Source organism: Martes martes (genome assembly GCF_963455335.1).
Source record: "Martes martes genome assembly, chromosome: 5".
Lineage (NCBI taxonomy): Eukaryota > Metazoa > Chordata > Mammalia > Carnivora > Mustelidae > Martes > Martes martes.
In genome coordinates, this window is record NC_137892.1 from 71,226,270 (window position 1) to 71,247,019 (window position 20,750).

Sequence of the window (20,750 nt, forward strand, 5' to 3'; positions counted from 1 at the left end):
ACAGCTTGTTTAACTTCTTGTATATTCCCAACCAGTCCCCGAAGTGTGATATACCTCATCTACGAGACAGCGCTTTAATTGCACTACAAATGAGTTTACTCAACCAATTAGAACTCCAAATACTCCTAAGATATATGCCCAAATTTGATAAAAGTGGTGCGTCACAGATCATCTTATTCTAGAATTCACTGCCAATAAAATCTATCAGTGCCCCAGCCCAGAGACCCATTAAATCAAAGCCCTGTTTTTTTTTCCCTAATGAAGGAAGAAATCCTCGGAGGATCTCAAGAACCAACACGAACTACAACCAAGTAAGAAACAAACAAAACTCACAAACGACTGTATGCTAAATCAATTTTCTTAGGGGATGAAGTTTCCATGAGGCCCTTGAATGAAAGACAATGTTATGAAAATAGGACGTCAGAAAACATTTACAAGCCACATCAAGAAATATACCATTTGACATAATCCTGGAAATAAATCAGCGAAGCACAGAAAGGACTCACAACTATTTAAGTTCTTCACGAAGTTAATGGTGTGGAAAATATTAGAGACAAAAAAAAGTCATAAGGAGAAACATCCCTTGTGGCATAACAAAAATCACTTTATCTCATCTGCTCATCTGTGTGATAAATGGCAATAAATGTCTATGGGATTGTTTATTGCTCTCCATATACAGATGGAATTGAGATTAATACTTAATTAAACTAGAGCTCTTGGGCTGTCTAAAACGGATCAGGACACGGGATGTGTATTAATTACCCTTCCTAACTGTTTCTTAGTAACTCAGCAGGATCTCATCACCACTGACCCTTCTTCCGCCCTGAGAGGAAAACCCTCTGTCTCTAAATATGAAGCAAGAAGGGGGCATCGCTAATGTGACCAGATCAGAACACAGACTTCAGCTGAAAGGCAAAACAAAACGCTGGTATAATATAAAGACTGAGGGAAATATACTGCTTTAAATTTTCAAGCAGTCTTCTCATTTAAGTACTTCTCTCACCAGACTGACTGGCAATCAGAGAGGAAGTACCAGCTAACTCTTCAGTAGTGATGCTATATATGAATTTACATGTTTTCAGAGATACAGATTATATATATATATATATATATATATATATATATATCCAGATAGAAATGTGTGTATGCATGTATACGACTAAGAATCAGGTATTTCTGCACCCAAAGGGCACAATAAAGGAAGCGGAAACAGTTATATATAAAAATTTACCTTTACTTTATAAAGTCTCCTTCTCCATACCTCTAAAATAACTCCAGGTCACTTGATAGGCTTTCTTGATGGAGTATCTAAATGAAAAACGATTTGGGCTGCATATTATACCCACCAGTGGAGGAGCAGTGAACTGAAAACTCAAGTCCCTAATGATGTCTATTTGGCCTAGGATAAATGCGAAGAATATATTACTCAGGTGTGTTAAAATACAATAGAGAGCTTTCTTGAATTACTCACCCATAGGCTCCATTGCTAATCAATTTAATCGTTTCAAAATCACTTTCCCGAGGTTTCCTTTGAAGTTTCAGGGAAGCATTAGAGCTCTTGGAAACAAAATAAGGAAGTTAGAAGAGAGTTGAGAATTTAAGAAAATGGTTTTAATACTACCACAAATAACATTTGCATTCTATGCTCTGGCGTTGAATCTGTTGAAGGGCAGTATTCAAGCCAAAGGAAGCTGGCACACAGCTTTCAAGTTCAGTTCTGCAGGGCGGTGCTGAGAGACTGCCTCTCATGACAGAGCCTCAGTCTAGTTTAAGTGAACCCCCATTTCCGGGAGACAAAGACATCAAGCTTTTGAAAATTTCTAATATGGAGGCGCCAGGGTGGTTCAGTTGGTTAAGAATCTGCCTTCAGCCAAGGTCATGATCTCAGGGTCCTGGGATAGAGCCCCAAATTGGGCTCCCTGCTCAGTGGGCAGCCTGCTTCTCTCCTTCTGTCCCTCTCCCTGCTCATACTCTTTCTCTCTCACTCAAATAAAAAAATAAAATCTTTAAAAAAAATTTCCAACTTGAATGTACCGCTGTAAACTACTCGAGTTAGCCTCATCCTAGTCTTTTTAAGTTTTGAGATTAAGTCCAAAACGTCAAACCTTAACTCTAGTTTCATTCAGAACAGAAAGGGACCACTATGGCTCTACAAGGAAGGACAGATGGTGCAGCATCTCTGTCCCTGATCAGAGGATGTCTGTCCTTCCTGTGGCAACCCTTCTTATTTGGAAAAGGTAGTCAGCAACAATGACACAATGTGTGCCTCTCCTGACTTCCACACCATTAGTCTTACTGTGGTTTAGATATCTATCCTCAAAAAGTATTTCTTTAAAAAGCTGAGTTCAAAGGGTGATAATAGGTAAAATGGGTTTGTTCTGAAAATATTCTTTCATACTCCACGTATCTTAGGACTGAGAGGATGAACATGGACAGCCTCTTTGCTCCTTCTGCAAAGCCCAGAGTTCTTTCCTGTAATTGTGGAAGAAACCCCATGAGTCTGAGGTGTGTGTCACCCTCCCCCACTGGATGCTGTCATCGGTTGACACACTGTCCCATTTATCATAGGAAGACCTGGGTACCCAGCTTCCCACCTTCCTCTATGCTTCTCTCACTATCCTGGGTGACTTCAGGGGCCATGCAGTAGCCTCTGGGCTACTTGTGTTGCTCAACCAAACCACTCTTCTTCCCTATTTCACTAGGTTCCTGGCCACAGGTCCTGGGTCTAGTCATCACCACTAGCACCCTATCTCAGAGGACATAATTCAAGACTGGAACCACTCACTTTTTCCACCATTCCACTCTGATGGGGCCCTGCAGCTTTGGGCTCAAAGATCCTGTTCAAGGCCCACCTGTCTCATTAACTCTTCCCCACCTAGGTGACCTCATTCATGCCCACGGATGACTCCTACACCATTCAGCATTCCACCAAAAACCCTCCAAGTGCTGGGAGATCCCACGCCATCTATACAGATGCTAGTGTGATGGCTCTTCTTGAATGTCCCCCCAAAACTTAAGTCTACACTTATTCAAAATTATAATAATTATGATAAAGTTAACAAAACAACTATCATTTATTTAGCATGTAGTAGTGTTGCTGATCTAACCATTTCACATATCTCATTTACTATTTTGTCACCTTTTATATTTATTTTACAGAAGAGGAAGCTGAGGCACAGAGAAGGTGCCCACAGTTAGTGAGAGATGCAGCCAGCTTTCAAATCCAGGCCATCTTACTCTAGAGCCTAGGTTCTTAGCCCCCAAGCTACACAGCTGCCTCTCTTTCCTGACCACCCCCAACTCACTTCAGCCTGGTTCCCCTTCTGGTGTTCACAGTTAGGGACAATAGCACCAATATCCCAGAACTCAAGCTTCTTGAGTGGCTGCTCCATGGGCCCCCCTCGCTCCATCTGTGATCTATACTGCCATTGTAAGACTGTTTCTAAGCTGTAACTCTGACTGGGTCATCTTCCTGTCCATCTGTCTCCACCCCACAAACACATACATTTCTTCCCAAGTTCAACAGCTTCCCACCATTCTTTGAAAGAAAAGATTTGACAAAGATGAACAATAAGGACCTCTATGTCTGGTTTTTGCTCCCAGCACTCCAGTCTCTATGATCTCCTTGCCCTTATCCTCGGATGCACTCTGATCCCTTGTGGCACAGTCTTTGTGCAGGTTGTCCCCTGGGCCTGGAATGTTCCCTCCACGCCCTTCTCATCCTAGTAACTTCTCATACCACAGCTCCTGGGCCATTTCCTCAGGAGACCTTTTTGGACTGGCAAGACTAAGGTCACTCTCTGTCAACGTTATGTTTTAGTGGCATAGGGCCCTTTTTCTTTGTACATCTTATTCGAGTTTATCATTCTTATTTTTTGTGCATGGTTTCTTTTTATTAATCTCTTTCTCTTTGGAAAGAGGGGCTAAAATTATATGCTTACTGCCTTGCACATAGAAGCACAACACAGTTTATGGAAGAAATAAAGTTATTGACACACTGCAAATCTCCAGAAGCTGATAAACAGAAAAACCAACACCGTATTTCATCAAGAAAGATACTTACACTCACTGACTCATCTGTTTCTGGTGTTTCCGCTGTCCCACTATCATAGTTTCCCAACTGAGCCATTTCTAAATTAAAAAACAAAACAAAACAAGGTTTAAGAGAATAGGACAATTTCAACTAGACAAGAAGTAACTTCTTCAATACTAAAAAAATAAAAAAAAATTACTCTATACTTCAATGCACCCATGGGAAAATCTGAAATCAAAAACGGCAAGACCTGATAACTGACATTCTGGAAATTGTTAAGGACGTGCCCTTCCCTGGAACCCCATTTCTCATGAACACCTAGATCCTAGGTACTTCAGAGCTGGGCCTGTGCTTCAGCTAGCAGGACTGACTGGCCAACACAAACTTAGGGTTGGGGGGCAGGGGTGTGTGTGTAATGACTGTGCTTATCATTGGGTTCTCAAGAGAGGCATGTGTTCCCAGGCTCAGACAGGCATCGAAGACACACTGACTCCAGCTCAGAGATGATCCTCAACTTGAGGCTGAATATTCCTCGTTCTGTTCCTTCGCAGCCACTGAGCGATATCCCCTGCCTAGTACATGAAGAATTTGCAATTTGTCACAAACAAAGTAGTAGCTGTTGAGAGGGGCTGGACAACAAAAAGACTCAGCACACCACCACGATGAGCACATCCTAGGGACCTTTCACCCACAGGCTTTCCCCTCTGTAAAATGGGAATGACGTATTCATGTCTGAGAGTTTCTTGTAAGTATGATATAGGATATTCATGTAGGGCTCTTAGCATGTTGACTAACAAAAGTGAAGTGTTCTCTTAATATTGATGGTTATTTATGATTATTAGTTACATCCTGTAAGTTAGTCAATCCTGGGCTGGATGCCACATGCCTGACACCAGCTTAAGTACTATCCTGGTGGTCTAGTTAAAAGAGACAAAAGCAAAATAAAATTAAAAAAAAAAAAAAAGAAAAAAGAAGAAGAAAACGGCATTTAACTGCTCAGTCTACAATGGAATGCATCTCTGAGTCTATATAAGTAAACGAAGAAAACTAATTTATTTAATTATTCATTTTAATTTTTATTTTTAAAGAAAAAAAGATGTGTAATTAAAAAGAACATGAAGGAATTCTCTCCAAAATGCTGACGGGGAGTTAGTTATCTCTGAGTGGTAAGATCATAGGTACTTACCTTTTCTAATTTTTCAAAATTGAACATGTATACTAAGTTATATATATAGTAACTTATGCAAAAGTTATAGTTTTTAGTTACCTATTTTTGTATGCATCTAAAAGTAGTCCTTAGACTCTCATTTCACGTATTCATATTCTTATAAATATCATCATCCTTTTCGGGAGAGATTACCCATAAAAGATATGAAGCAAAACAACACTGGAGTGTTGTCTTCGGATAAAAACCAACAAACTCCAGAATCTAAAATAACTGAAGACTGACACTAACTTTCCTAATTTACCAGTAGGGGAAATTCAAAAATAAAAATGAGCTCAGTACAAACCAGGTGATTTCTTAGTGTCACTGAAGCGATGTCAACTTCCTGTATGATGGGCACTTTAGATTGGGGGACTGGGAGGTGGGCGCAAATGTATTCCCTCTCATGGACTCTCAAGGATAAGATGGATTTTAATATCGTTTAAATAAAAGAGCAACAGTACCTAAAATTTATTAGGCATTACTGCATCTTGGGGGGAGAGATGAACTTTATAATCCTAAAAACAACTCTACAAATAGGTCCCATTTCCCTGGTTTTACGGAAAGAATACTGAGGCACAAAGGCTCATCAGCTGCAGGGTCAAGGTCATGGCCCACAGGGCTGGGGCCAGGGTGCAGACCTGAGCTTTTCCACTCCCCACCCTCACCCCCAACCTTCAAAGCTCAGGCTGTAGGTCTATTAGTGTATATGTTGACAAGAAGGGGTAATAAATGTAGATGAGAGTCTAAATAATAGCATGTTAAGGGTAACAAGGAGATTAAAAATCACCGTCAGATCGAAATCAAGAATATGAAGCGTCAAGAGTTAAAAACAAGAAAAAAAAAGACTTAAAAACACGACTCCCAGCGATAAATTTGCGATAAACTCAAATTTGCGATAAACTCAAAACTTGTCCAAGATCACTATTAAGATTTTTTTTTTTAGAGCCTCTATAAAGGCACATAAATGGGCCTCAGACAATTCACCTACCAAAGTTCAGCCCACAGTGATCTTTACTGCCGGGTTAAGAAAACTGCAAAGAGCCCACTCGCTCTACAGTTCAGGTGCTGAACCAACCTCAACTCTACCAGCGTGAACAGTCACTCTAACATACTTTGACAGCCTCCCCACTCCAATTATTTTCATAAAAAAAAAAACAAATTAAAAGATGGCTGTTTTAAATAGGATTTCTGCTAAATAACTATTATCTGGGAAATACATATTATTTGCAAGCAGTGAGTAGTAATGGAATGGAACCAGGAGTCAGCTTTTGAAGCAGGAAGCTAAGGCATCGTTTTGCAATGCCTGAAGAGATTTTTAAAACTCATCTAAATACCATTAAACATCTGCCCTTTTTATTTCATTGATTTAAACCATTTCTGAAGACTCATGATTCAAAAAGGTAAAGATGGTAATTTAAAAGCCATGGGGAAAAAATCTCTCCCCAGGGAACTTTTCAGGAAAAGCAGCCACCAGCCTCTGATAAGTGATGAATCTGATGTGGTATTGCTTTCAGGACAATATAAATTTATCTGGCATTATCTCCCAGGAATGCATGCATCATTTCACTGGAAGCAAAGATCAGATGGCCGTAAGAGCAAACAAAGCGGGGGAAACAGGAGAGCAGGGCAGAGAGCAGCAGGTTCCCCGGCTTTAGATGGGAAAATATCTGTGCCAACAGTTACCATCATTACAAACAATTTAGCAAGATAAACGCTGTTTGCAAATTCAATTTTATGAACCAGGAAGAGGATTTCGAATGAAGGAGTCTTTGATTGCTTTTGACTCTTTCTAGGCGGTATGTAACTTAAGTGTTTTAAAGGCTAATCCAAATAATAGAGAGCAGGAAAGGGTTGGGGGCAGAGGAGTAGTTTACTGGTATTAGATTTTTAAAAAACCACTAACAAGGTGCTTAGTCTTCTGTGTATTTATTAACATTAGACCTATAAGCTTTCAGAAACATTTTCCCCCCACCGGCCTTCCTGTATATTATCATTTTTCACAATTTTTTGTTACCTACCAACACTGTGCCTCATCTAAATCTATCATCAGTTGCATTACTCCCCAATTACTTTAAATGTCACTTTTAAATTAATTATAATTAATTTCTTTAGCAACATCTTCAAAATTAAAAGTACACTTGAGAAGAACCCTACCGAGCTTCGCAAGAGAAAAAATACTCAGAGAAGGCTGTAATCTGAACCCTCTCAGGACGCTGTGGCATTGTCAGGCTGACAGGCCTCTGGGATTTCAAGGCCTAGCCCCACACTCTAGGTAGAACACAAAATGGGTCAGGTTCACCCACTCTTTGGGACTCAATGTAGCGCGTTGTGAACCCCATAGTGAAGGGTTGCTTTCTTTCTTCAAAGCACAACTGGCTCCCCAAATTTGTACTTTTCAACAGACAGAGCTAAATCATGTGGAAAAAGTAAAGACTTGCTAAGTACTTGTCTGAAGTCATAGTGCGCAGTCAAGTGAAAGGCCAGCCCAACCAAGGTACGTACCTTCCAAAGGATCCTTATTGAGCCCCAGCTGGCTAATGATGTACCTGGGAATGTCGGTTTTAATACCCTGTCCTTCTTTTGCATGGCCTTCTGCTGCTTCCAATAGGTAGTAAAATTCTTCAGGATCAAATTCCTAGCAGAAGACAAACACAGATGTATACTTATTTGAGCCAAAATTCTCTGAGGTTTTATTACATAAATTCCTCTCACAATAAAATTTGCTCAATATACACAGTTGCGGGTTATTTATGCAGGAAGGAAGCAAATGACTTTTAAAAAGTACACAATTCTTATTTCATATTTGAAGCCTTTCATATTCTAAGGCAATGCATGCATGTCCTTGGTAACTCATAGAGGAACCACTTCCAATTTCCTTATAATGCAACCCTGAAGATATCCTACTGCTATCTTATTGAAAATGAACATGTCTAAAATTCAAATGCTTTTTTAAGTAAAATTTTTAAATCCAAAATCTCATCCAGAAGATTCAGTTTCTCTCTTTGCATAAACAGCCTCAAAAGGAGTAATGCTAGAATCCACATTCTCAAAGGTTTTGCAGGAAATTCCATTAGTACAAAAGGGTGCAAAAGTATTTTTTTTAAATATCAAAATTACCACTTTTTATCAGTATGTTCTAAAATTAAGTTAATATTCATAGAATGTGAAGATTAAGAAAGACAAAATTACAAAACTAATGCTATTACCTGTGTCTATTTTTAAAATTTGGTAGCACATTTTGTCTATGTATTTTATTCTCTTTGGTTGCTACTTCTAGGATGAATAAAAATCTTTAGGGTTCCATCACTCTAAATGGATGTCATGGGTTTACTTGTTGTATACAATTATGTTTGTAGATTTAAACCACAGAGGCTATTTTTAGTTAAATTTCCTAGATTTTATCCCCTCAAGATGTTTCCCATTTTGATTAATACCCCAACTAGACAACTTTAAAATATCAGCATTTCACCTAAGAATCACTCAAGGGTTTCTAAAGGCCATGTAAAAAAAATCTCGCTGCAAATGGAGGCAAGTCAAAACCAACGTATACACTCAGCACCCTTTTTAGAAACCTACAATGATACAAAGCGCAGGCCTGAAACAGCAGGCCTAAGACCACTGGTTGGAAACCAGCCCTTCAAACTCGAAAGCTCCAGTTTCATTTGAGCTTTAATAGTGCTGAGAACAGTAACATTTTCAATTCTACTCTTAAGTTCACCTGTTTCTATCCCTGAGTGGTTATACTTTTACTTTTTCACTTCTGGTGAGGAGGGATTACTGAAAAAATTCATTTCCTCTTTTAAGGCAAGATCTTCTATTAGCATATCTGTGGCTGTCCAGAGAAACAAGTTTTAATGTTAAATGCTATTTTTTCCCCAAATGAAACAAATGCAGGAAGTACAAGCATGTGGTGCATAATTCAAAAAAAGTACAATGGGAGACGTAGTACAAAATGAGACTTCCTTTTGCCTGCATTTGCCAGTCACACGGTTCTCCCAGAGTATTTGTTCCCCTTTATCCTTCCAGAGACAATGCCAAATGGTGCTTTTGAATCTGTGGTTCTAAGGGTCCTGGCCATTGATGGAAACACCTACTCCACCATGCCCCTCCCTGTTTCCTCAAGATTTCCCCTCTCCCATGACTCACTATGCATTGGTATATATTTATGGGGCTTGTGAACATTTCACTATTACAAAAAACTATGCATGTTAATCAAAATAAGGTCAAAACCCTAGCAATACCACCCTATATGTATACGTGTGAATGTATAATTCTGAAAAGCCATACTGCGTGGAGTGTTACCAATACTTCAATGGCTAGCAGAACTTAAAAGTGAGGGCTGATACTATGTTAAGCCCCTTAAAACTAGTCTTATCTTCAAAGCTTCATATTTGTTCACAGTGTGGACTGAAATTTCAGCCAAAATTACATGAAACAAAAATTTTAAAGTAGGAAAATGACCAAGGACAATATAATGGACAAAATGAACTCATCTCTGAAAGTTTCTCTTCTTCCAGTCTATATGGGACGCTACTATACTCTCCCAAGTGGGTTGCTGCCGAGCATCTGTTTCTAACGTGCCACATTTTAAGAACAAATACTAGTAACTGCAGGTTATGATAAACCCTCTCTCTGCATCTTGCCAACTCCAAAAAGTGAGGCCCAGCAAGTGTTTTAAATGAGCTGTCACACAGTAATGGTGCTGAGATAAGATTAAGCCCATTAGTTCATGATGATATTTCCACTTTGAACAGAATGTGATATGATTATCATTCAATACAGCACAAGTCCTAGAATTTTTACTTAAAACCAGAAAACAAAATCACATGGGGATGTGCTCATAAACATTCACAAGTTGTAGCTCCTGTGGACTCTTTCCATTTAACTCTGGTCTTTGAAGCCAAATGAAACTGGAAGTTTCTGATGGTCACTCCTTTCCCACAGTTAACAATAAATAATGGAGTTCCCTCTAGGGGCAACTTACCAGGCACTCCAATAACCGAGCTGGGCGGGCAATAACAATTAGGATCTTTCGAACTAGTTGTTTAATAAATGCCAATTCTCCACTTTCTGAACGATCATGAGCCTGTGAGAAAGCAACGAAAAGAAAGGTGAGACAGAGTTGCTCTACTAAATGGAAAAGAAAATCAGCCAAGTACATTAACTAGATAATTGCAAATATTTGAAAATTAAGTGATTTAGAAAATACTTTTCAAGGATTGATAAGCAAACATTATCGCTTCACAAATGGACACCATTAAACTTCTTTATCTACAAAATGGCTCTATTAGCTAAATTTCATCTATAAAACGTTGATTCATTCTGTGTTAAAAATCAAACATTGAGGGGCACCTGGGTGGCTCAGTGGGTTAAGCCTCTGCCTTCGGCTCAGGTCATGATCCCAGGGTCCTTGGATCGAGCCCCACATCGGGCTCTCTGCTCAGCAGGGAGCCTGCTTCTCCCTTCCTATCTGCCTGCCTCTCTGCCTACTTGTGATTTCTCTCTCTGTCAAATAAAAAAAAAAAATTAAAAAAAAAATCAAACATTGAAACTCTCAATGTGAACCATGAATGATAGAGAGATTAACAGATTATGACACATTAAGTCCATGGTACACGTGGAGTGAGGGGCAGATAAGGAGCCTTGATTTGCCAGATGTCACAAAATGAAGTATGAAATGGCTAATATAGTGAAAGTGTGCTTTTGTTATTGTCAGCATTTAACATATTTATGTTATGAAATAGATTTTACACGTGTACCACAATTAGCCTATAAATTCACTATTGTTATAATGTGTAAGAAGTGTGCATTGCTTACTTCAAATGTTAGGGGGATAACATTTATACTCAGACACACACATACGAATTTGGTTTCATATATTGAATAAATAATACCTAGGCACTCAACTCAGTAAAATTTAACCGACTTTCCATCTTTTTAAATTTTATGTTACATGCTGCCTCATCCAGCACAAAAAATATCCTGAGAATAAAACTCAGTTTGAATCATTTAAATTTTCAATGATATTTTCTTGAAGAAATGAGGTAAATCTGCATCAAGGCAGTCATAAAACCAAAGTTGTACAAGTTTTAACATGTAAACTTTTATGCCGACTCTCTTTAAGGCTGTCATAATTTTTAAATTGTTATGATTCACTTTCCTCTAAGGACTAAAAAAACACACATCGAGAAGATGCTGGTACAATAGAACATAATTTCACAGACATACTAATAAATATTTAAAATCATTCCTGAAGGTGCTTTATTCTAAGAACCAACCCTCTCATGAAAAGAAGTGGCAGACTAAATCTGTGAAAAATGATTAAACTTAGTGGTAACAGGTCTACGAATTTTAAGCCATCAAATCAAAGGCAACTTTCCAAAATGTAGGTACAGGAAACATATACAGACTAAAGCAAAAGAGCCAACATATCGAAGAAAAAAAAACACAGGGGAAAATGACCGCTGGTGAATAACTGTGGAACAGAATGCATTCAAAGAAAACCAACTTGTAGCAACAACTACAGGTCCTAGCAATCAGTTGGGATGTTAAAACATGTATAAGGAGTTATACATAATATTTAAACTGCCTTAGGTTTTCTTCCCAATTTTTGTTTTACACCAAAGAGAGACTTTGGAAGAGATAACGAATGCCAAGAAACATGGTTATATGCTTTCTTTATAGCTTCTTCTTAATCAAAACTAAACAGAAAATCTTACAGATGAAACAAAAAAGCCACCTAACTTCATGATTGACAATGCCAATTCTGGCATACAGAATTTCCTCTTACTGTACTAATTACTGCTTTACAAATTCAGGAATATAAAGAAAATCTAAAAAGCCTGAATGTGTTTTGCTGAGGTCTTCAAAGAGAAAAAAGAACTCTGTATCTTAAAAAATCTTTAGTTAGTTTAGATTACACAAATTCCATTTTAAAAACTGTAAAAATAATCAGTTCATTCCTACTTCTTACTTATAAGAATTATCAGCTGTAACTAAGGCCAAAACACACAATGGGTAATGTTAACTCAAACAACATTTTATCTACTAACAGTATTGGGAAAGGAGTTTTGTTAAGACAACACCAAACAAAATCACACAGTTAGCACGAGAAGAGAGAGAGTTTCCAGGCTGCCAACAGCAAGCGCCAACACTAATGGATACCCTGTGTTTGTATTGTAAGTGTTGGCTGCTATAAAAAATACTGAGACCCATATTTGAGTAGGTTATAGTTTCCTATGTATAGTATTTTCTTCGGCAAATGCACCTAAGAGAGAAAACACAGGGAGACATAAAAGCATTCATCTGGAATTGACCTAGACCTGGGGACTCTAAAAAGACATCAGTTAAATCAAGCTGTTCAAAGCCGCAGGGGGACCCTGCCTAGGTCTGCAAAAAACTGACAATGGGGAAAGTGGCCAGGAGATACCCTGCAGGCACACAATGCCACAGCTGGGAAGTGACAACAATTGCATCCTGGGGAAGGCAAAGGCAATTCCCACAATAAGACTCCATCTAAAAGGCAGAAGTTCCCCTGTGACTGTTTAGCTCCAAACCCTGGAAGGATACTGTTAATGTGATTCTGAAGACTGTTTGAATTTTCCCACAAGGACTGACTGAAGGAAATGTTTATCTGTGAAGATAAATAAGAAATTCCTATTCATAACCCAAACTTGCTCTTCATACCACAAATATACATGCTTCTCTGCTGAAAAGACAAATTTTCCTAAAAACCAACAATTAATTAATTAACTAATTAATTACTTTTTTTGAGAAAGAGAGAGAGAGCACGCGAGGGGCAGGGAGAGGGAGAAAGAATCTTAAGCAGGCTCCCAACCTGCTTGGAGCCCAGCGTGGAGCCCAACACAGGGCTTCATCTCAGGACCCCGAGATCATGATCGCTTCTCGGCCTTTTGGCTAAGATCAAGTGTAGGACCCTGAGATCATGACCTGAGCTGAAATCAGGAGTTGGATGCTTAACCAACTGAGCCACCCAGGCAACCTCAAAATCAACAATTTTTGTCTCTTATATGGTACATTCACATGATTTTTAAAATCTATGAATTTTTTTTAATAACTGCCATGAAACAATCTGCCAGGTCTCTTAAACAGAAATAAAATTCAGTGTGTGTATGTGTGGTGGGGGGTGAAGGATTTTATTTATTTGTTTTAGAGATACAGAGAAAGAAAGAGAGAGTATGAGCAGGAAGGAGGGGCAGAAGGAGACCGACAAGCAGACTCCATGCTGAGTGCAGAGCCCAGTGTGGGGCTGATCCCACAACCCCAAGATCAGGACCTGAGCTGAAATCAATAGTTGGATGGCTAACTGACTGAGCCATCCAGGAACCCCACTGGGGGCAGATTTCAAAGCAAATCACTCTGGCCATATTCTATCCTTTTCAGAGAAAGCCTCTGAAGGAATGAAAAACGCAGGACTGAACTAGTAATTTTAGTAATATTCTGGGACATATATGTGGAATTACAGGAGTATCTCACAGAGGCTGACTAAACAGATACTCTCTTATCCGCTTCTTCTGTAAAAAAATGCACTATTTGGGGGTGCCTGGGTGGTTCAGTTGGTTAAGGGTCTGTCTTCAACTCAAGTCATGATTTTAGGGTCTTGGGATTGAGTCCCGCGTCGGGCTCCCTGCTCAGCAGGGACTCTGCTTCTCCCTCTGAGCTCCCCCTCCTTTCAAAGAGCCCTCTCATGCTGTTTAAGTGAAACCCCAAAACAGATCATTACAAAATGCATTGTGCTCAACGGGCCATGTTAGGGTTTTTACTTGTGGGTGAAATGGAGCCACTGAAGACTCTTAGCTAGATCTTCTTATAGCCTCATAGGAGCAAGAGTGTGGGGGTTAGGATTACCGCCTTGGTGGAGAGATACTCAGCAGCCAGGCAGACACATGAATTTGAAATCTAAGAGAGAGCTGCTGATCTGAGATCCAGAATGGAAGCCATTAGAGTTCATGGGTCTTTAAGATAGCCAACAAGATATCTCCAGAGGGGAGGAGCTGTGGGCCACCAATCAGATATGGGAAAGCTAACTTCTAGAAAACACAAGTTAGAAGAGCCCTTGGACGAAGCAGAGAAGAGACAGAGGTACCAAGAATAAGAACATCTTGAAAGGAGGGGGAGGGGTTAGCAAGAGAGAAAGGGAAAACTTTAGTATTGCTAAATCAAATAATATTCAGTTAAACAGGCTGCTCTGAGAAAATGTGTGGTGGATAGGACAGTAAGGAGGAGAATGGACTTCAGTGAGTTCAGTGAGAGGAGGTCAGAAGCCATTCATTCCACAAGCGTTCTCCTATGAGTTAGACATTATTCTAGATGCCCAAAACAGACAAAATCCCTGCCCACACGGCCACTATAGCCTATGCTGCAGGCAGTCCCTGAGCCATCAGTCTGCGATGACGTGAGTAAAATTATTGAGAGTAAGCACTTAGCAGCTCTTATATTTTTACATTGCTTATACATCCAAATGCATGATCCTTTTCCTATAAATTTATTTTCATTTTAATATGCAGAATAGGTGCAAGAAAAATTGGAAATGAACGCCAAAACCCAAAAACAACGTATTTACCAGCCCTAAAATATGGTGAGAAACACAGCCTTAATGGACCACGATAGGCTGAAATATGAGTAATGGGAACAGAGTACAGAAAACTCTGTTGGGATGTTGGGATGCGAAAGAAAAGAAAAATAGTGGCTGCCGGTCCGAGAGAGATCTCACCAGAACTAAACTCAGTCGGGGCAAAGACAGATGAATTTCCAGAAAACTAGGATGCTAGTATTTTCCTTCAGGTCCACGCAATTATTTACGTATTTATGCTTAGAGAAAACCACGTACAATCATGCTGACACGGGCATAGCCTTTGCCCTATGAGGTAGAGAAATATACCCGAATATATAGGCTAAACAGGTTTTACTTATAGGTTGTAGCTGATCAATTTCAGTTAGTAGAGCAATATATACACTAATTGCATTCTACCATACACATTTCTTCCTGTCCTGGGTGTTATCGGGAGCTAAGCATTCAAGGGTTAGGCTCAGGCAGGCCCTGTGTTTATCTGTCTTTTGGAAATTGGATATTTTGTTAGAAGAGGAACTGACACTAATGAAAATATAAGTTACCATTTACTACCCAATACCATGTGCAGGTCAATTAATAGGACACAGGCCTGGAAGAAGCCAGCCGTTTTCCATTTAGCTTTTTCAGATATTAGGACTAGATAGCATCCTCAAATAACACACATGCACTCAGGCAATTTATAACTTTATGGTTGGGGGTAGGGGGAAAAATCACTGGCTCAAAATCCTTCCCAATCCACTTATCCCAGAGCCATAGATGGTTGGATCCCGAGGTTCCTATAAAGGTTATTACATTAACTTTCTATTACTATAAATGACGACGACAATCAATTTATAGCAAGTAGCAATCAGTTTTTTCTTCTTCTTCGCTTCCCTCTGAATATGAAATCTATCTTACGGTTAAAACGTGTAAGCAAATGCACTCGTGAAATTTCTCTTTTTTCAGGGGAAAAGCAAAACGAATCAGAAAACTTTACATGGTATGTGGTTCATACCTCCTGTAGCAATTTATCTAATTTGTGCTGTAATTCAAGGAAGTATCGTGAGGTGATGAGACCCTGGTGGGATTTATCCAAGCAATCTCGAGCCAGTTCAATAATCTGGTGGTGAGTGAAACTAAGCACTCCATCTGCTAGAGGAAGAACGTGGTCAGGGGAGTAGCTGGTGATAATTTCCTTCAGACGTTCTTCCATCTGAGCCGTAGCCTAGTTAGAGAAGACGTGCACACACAGATGAAATACGACAAAATACACATACAAACAATCATCATATTTATCTAGCATTTTCAGATACCTCCACAAATTATGAAGCAGATTTCTCAAAACTAATGGTGTATACACAATATCTATATATTTGTCAAAACCCACAGAACACACGGCCAGGTGTGAACCTTAAATGTTAACTATGGACTTGGGGTGATTATGATGTGTCAAGGCAGGTTCATCGATTGTTAACAAACGGACCACTCTGATGGGGGATATTCATGGGGGGAGGGTATTTGGATGGCTGTGCTGGAATGGGGAGGGTGTTGGGGGGGCATGGTCGGGGGTATATGGCAATTCTTGGTACTTTCAGTTCAACTGCACTGTGAACCTAAAACTGCTCTAAAAAATAGTCTGTTTTTTAAAAAAATATATTTAAATTCAATTATTAAATACTGTATGTTAGGTTCAGAGGTAGAATTCAGTGATTTATCAGTTGGATATAACACCTAATGCTCATTTAAATTCTTTTTTTTTTTTTTTCCCAAAGCAGCAACAGCAGCCTTATCTCATGGAAGAAAGATGTGAAGTAAAGGGAAACTGACTATCCAAGGGTGATAATGATTTTTTTTCTATCCTATCAAATATAAAATGGTCTATGTCAGCTTCTTCAAATAAGCCAAATAATACTGTGCATTGTTATATTTTCATTTTAAATCTTGGGCTCTTTCTTTCACATGGATGTTCAACAATATCCAGTTAAATTTTTACCTATTCAAAACTCAGTACTGTTGCTGGAATTCCACAGGGTGGGCCAAGAGACATTTTGTTCAGTAGGTTTAAATGCACCAGGAACATCCTTACCCTTCTCTCAAAAACCTACATCTTGTACAAAAGGCCAAGGAGATTCCTTGGGTACATCTATCAAAAATTTCCTTTGCAACTTTGATTTCATTTTCTGTGATGCCCTAGTGTCTAATCAGTATCCCCTGGTTATATTAATTGTCTATGCAGAGAGGGGTGCCCTCTGCCTCCTGCTCCTCTCTAAAAGCACTGACTATGAAGAGTCGGGACCTATTTCCCTGGTGACAAGGGACAGGTAATTAATAGCTAAGACGGCTTTAATCAATGACATCAATGTTGGGTTCATTACAAATAATAAGTATTCTACTTGTGATTTATGAAACCAGAGATTTCCTTTCGTTTTCTTGCCTAGGGCTACATGAGTAGCTGGGGAGGAACAGGAACACAATGGAGAGGTTGTCTTCTCCTGACTGTGCAGGAGCACTAGGGGAAAGGTCGTGCAAGCCAGGGACGGGGAGCTTCAAACAGCAGCTTTCCGCAGCTGGGGCATCTGTCAGCAACTCTTCAGCAAGTCTTTTTGGGCTCAGTGTGAATTCCCTTTGCCATTCTATTGGGGAACATTGCAATTGCACCTTCCCTTCTAAATTAATAGGGTTAGACATATAATTGCTGAAGACATAGGAAGTCACAGAAAAGAAAAATGAGGTTTTGGGGGGTTGTTTTGTTTTTTAAGAAAAAAATACGTTCATCACATACCACTCTCCAGACCATGGGCAGGGGAGCACGTGGGTGCAGAGGCTCCCTCTCCCTGTGGCACCCCACCAGGCCCACCCAGTGGATCGGGCAACCAGCAGGATTTGCTTTAGAGGGAGTTCAGCACACAGAGTGTGTGGCTAGTGCTCAGCCATTTAAAGAAAAATTGTTCAGTAATTTTTACCTTTCTTAGAAGCTGTGGTGCTGTTCTATACAGGTCTATCTCATTACTACGGGATTGGCCCATGCCTTCCCATAACAAACCACCTTATGGACGCTACACCCATTTTGCCTGTTGGTTTAGATGCTAGGCATCTTCAATTCAGTTCATTACCTTTGGGAACCTCTCTTTGTAGACATGGTTCATCATAATTATTTCATGGTCACAGCAGGCAGGAGAACGTCCAGGGCTGCAAGCAAAGCAAATTACCCTTTGAAACTTGCCTCAGCATGAAATGAAAATAAGCTTTTTATTTATAAACAACTGGTTGGATCAAAGTACTATACAACCTTTGCAAGAAAAGAATATTAGGTAATAAACTACAAAATCAGTCATTAGTACATACATAAATACCCACAGTGACACCCTGAACAGGATTCAAAAAGGAAGCTCTAGAAATGGAATGCCACAAAATAATGAGAGCTACAATATAAAGGAGTTCAGAAACATTCTTAAATTGAGATTATATTCTGTATGTAGAATGCATTTCTATTGTTCTGGAAACCAATTAATGAATTGCAATATAAAACGAAATAAGATTGTTCCAAACAGCAACATCGAGGACACACTGAACAGTGCAATTTCACACTTTTTTCCGACACCTGCGCTCTGCCACGTGCCACTGAAGAGGTCTGACGGTCTTCCACGGCACAGGTGTCGCCACTGAAATCCATTTTCTAGCCTCGCAAAGATCTCTCTGGGGTGCTGAAGTCAGCATTACGTACAATATGAAACAGAGGCATGGAACTGTTGTGTGCTCTTCTTCCTTTCAATAGCAGGTTTACGTTTCTTCCTAGTGTTACAGAGTTGGGCAACCTCAGTGAGGACGGTGTTTACCTTTCTGGGAGAATATAGCCTGTACTAGATACCCAAGGAACTCCTTTCATAAAACCATAAAATGGGCACTCATGTGGTAAAACACAATGTCCCTAAATGAATTCATAACATTGACCTTTTATTCCCTAACTCAAAATAACAACACGTTGCCAAATCATTCAATGTGTGTACATTAACTATCAGTTTATTATCCTAAATAATATCCCAGCCAGGGGCACCTGGCTGGCTCAGTCAGTAGAGCATGAGACTCTTGGGCTTGGGGTCATGAGTTTGAGCCTCATGTTCGGGTATAGAGTTTACTTAAAAAAAAAAAAAAAAAAAAAAAGAAGTACAAAGGGGAAAACCCTTATCAGTAAACTTTGATATTCAACTGAACACCTGACAAACTATTTTTACAGTAAAATCTTCAACAGGAAAGTATACCAATTCTACAGCTTCAAGATTCATACTGTGGACATGGACTGCCTTGATCATTCTGCAGAGAAGGACCTGCTGCCCCAGCGGTAGGGACTGCAGAAGCCATCAGCCACCAGTCCCTTCAAAGATGGCCTCAGCTGCAGTCACCTCACCCAGGCCAAGTCCTTCCCAGGGTACCGCACTCAGCAACTGAGGTAGGGATAAAAAGTAAGGGCCATTTGGCAGACAGGGATAACTCTGATGGTCATGCCATACCCAGAGCTCCCTGTGGTGTCAGCTGTGTGGCATCTAGAGTTCTTTCTGCTCAAGTCAGCTTGCTGGCCTTCCTCACATGGGATAAATCCTAAGCACCCCCTAATAAACAACCTGAACACAAATCTGTTTTAGAGTCTACATCCTAAAAAAAAACAAAAACCAAAAACAACAAAAACCTGTAAAACACATCAATCTACTATATATTTCTGGCCCTACTCAATGTCAAAATTGAAGGGACATAAATTCCTAATAATTTATTCATAAGCTTGGAAAAAGTAAAAACTCATGAAGGGAAGAAAGATGAAAAATATAGATGAACTTTTATAATGTGGAATCTGAAGGAAAATCTTTTTTTTTTTTTTTTTGCTGTCTTTCCTTTTTAGCCAAGCTTACTCATCTTAAAATAAGAACACTAAGTGCTCCTATACCACAATTAGATTGAAATTTCCAATGCAAGAAGGTTTTACAGGAGGTCCCTTTAGTCCATCATGATTATTGCTACTATCCCAATTTACAAATTGAGAGAAATTAAAAGAAAAACAGAGGGCCACCTGGGTGGCTCAGTCATTAAGCATCTGCCTTTGGCTCAGGTCATGATCTCAGGGTCCTGGGATCTAGACTCTGGGATCTAGACCCAAATTGGGTTCCCTGCTCAGCGGAGAGCCTGGTTCTCCCTCTCCCATGCCCCCTGCTTATGTTCCCCTCTTGCTGTGTCCCTGTCAAAAAAATAAATAATATCTTTTAAAAAAATAGGAAAAAATGAAGAAAAACAGTAAGATGCCTTTCAGTGGTAATTACCAATATGATGCAGAGATTGGAAAAATCACACAATATTTGGGGTAGTACACAAATCAATTCACACATAGATGAATTAGAGGAACAATCGACTTCCCTCGAAATGGTTAAAAACAGATAATCCAATTAAGTAACACTTTTCAATCAGGTCCACCTACCTCAGACTTCGGGAACGGGGGCGCATAGGCGTGTTCCTGCATCTGTTTTCTGTGGCAATGCTTTCGGTAGTACAAAAATGTTTCGACAGGAAGTGCAATTCATCTGGCGTTGGTTGGTAGGGTAACTGATGCAGCTTCTCCTGGGAGGAAGAGGAGGACTACAACAAAAAACCACAGGGAGGTTAGAGGACCATGTGAGAAAGTGAATTCAAACTCAAGTGAATTCACAATCAAAGCAGTGAACCTGGGTGACATCACCATTTTATAGTTTCCCTTCCACATTATAATTATAATAATTAGTGTCTAAATGTATACCCTTACTGCTTTCTCTGTGAGGTCAAAATGCCTTCCATATTTCATCTCATTTGTCTACATGACCATTTCCCAAAAGACAGTTTCCTCTCTTGCAGAAAATCCAGGCTCTGAAAATGGGGAGGACTTGTTCAAAGCCAAGGCAAGAAAGTGATACCTGGACAAT

The 20,750-nt window shown here is 39.6% G+C and overlaps 1 protein-coding gene across 2 annotated transcripts in view; it reads right to left on the reverse strand.

Annotated features, from left to right (window-relative positions):
* The window catches only part of MAST4 (microtubule associated serine/threonine kinase family member 4), a 170,003-nt gene that overhangs the window by 45,600 nt on the left and 103,653 nt on the right, over positions 1 to 20,750 (reverse strand). For both annotated transcript variants that reach the window (XM_080805051.1, XM_080805052.1), the window contains exons 5-11: positions 20,273 to 20,430; positions 17,925 to 18,000; positions 15,827 to 16,036; positions 10,225 to 10,326; positions 7,743 to 7,875; positions 4,064 to 4,131; positions 1,472 to 1,557 (exon numbers count right to left, since the gene is read on the reverse strand). In XM_080805051.1, the coding sequence (XP_080661177.1) occupies positions 1,472 to 1,557; positions 4,064 to 4,131; positions 7,743 to 7,875; positions 10,225 to 10,326; positions 15,827 to 16,036; positions 17,925 to 18,000; positions 20,273 to 20,430 (833 nt within the window). The remainder of the gene's footprint in view (positions 1 to 1,471; positions 1,558 to 4,063; positions 4,132 to 7,742; positions 7,876 to 10,224; positions 10,327 to 15,826; positions 16,037 to 17,924; positions 18,001 to 20,272; positions 20,431 to 20,750) is intronic.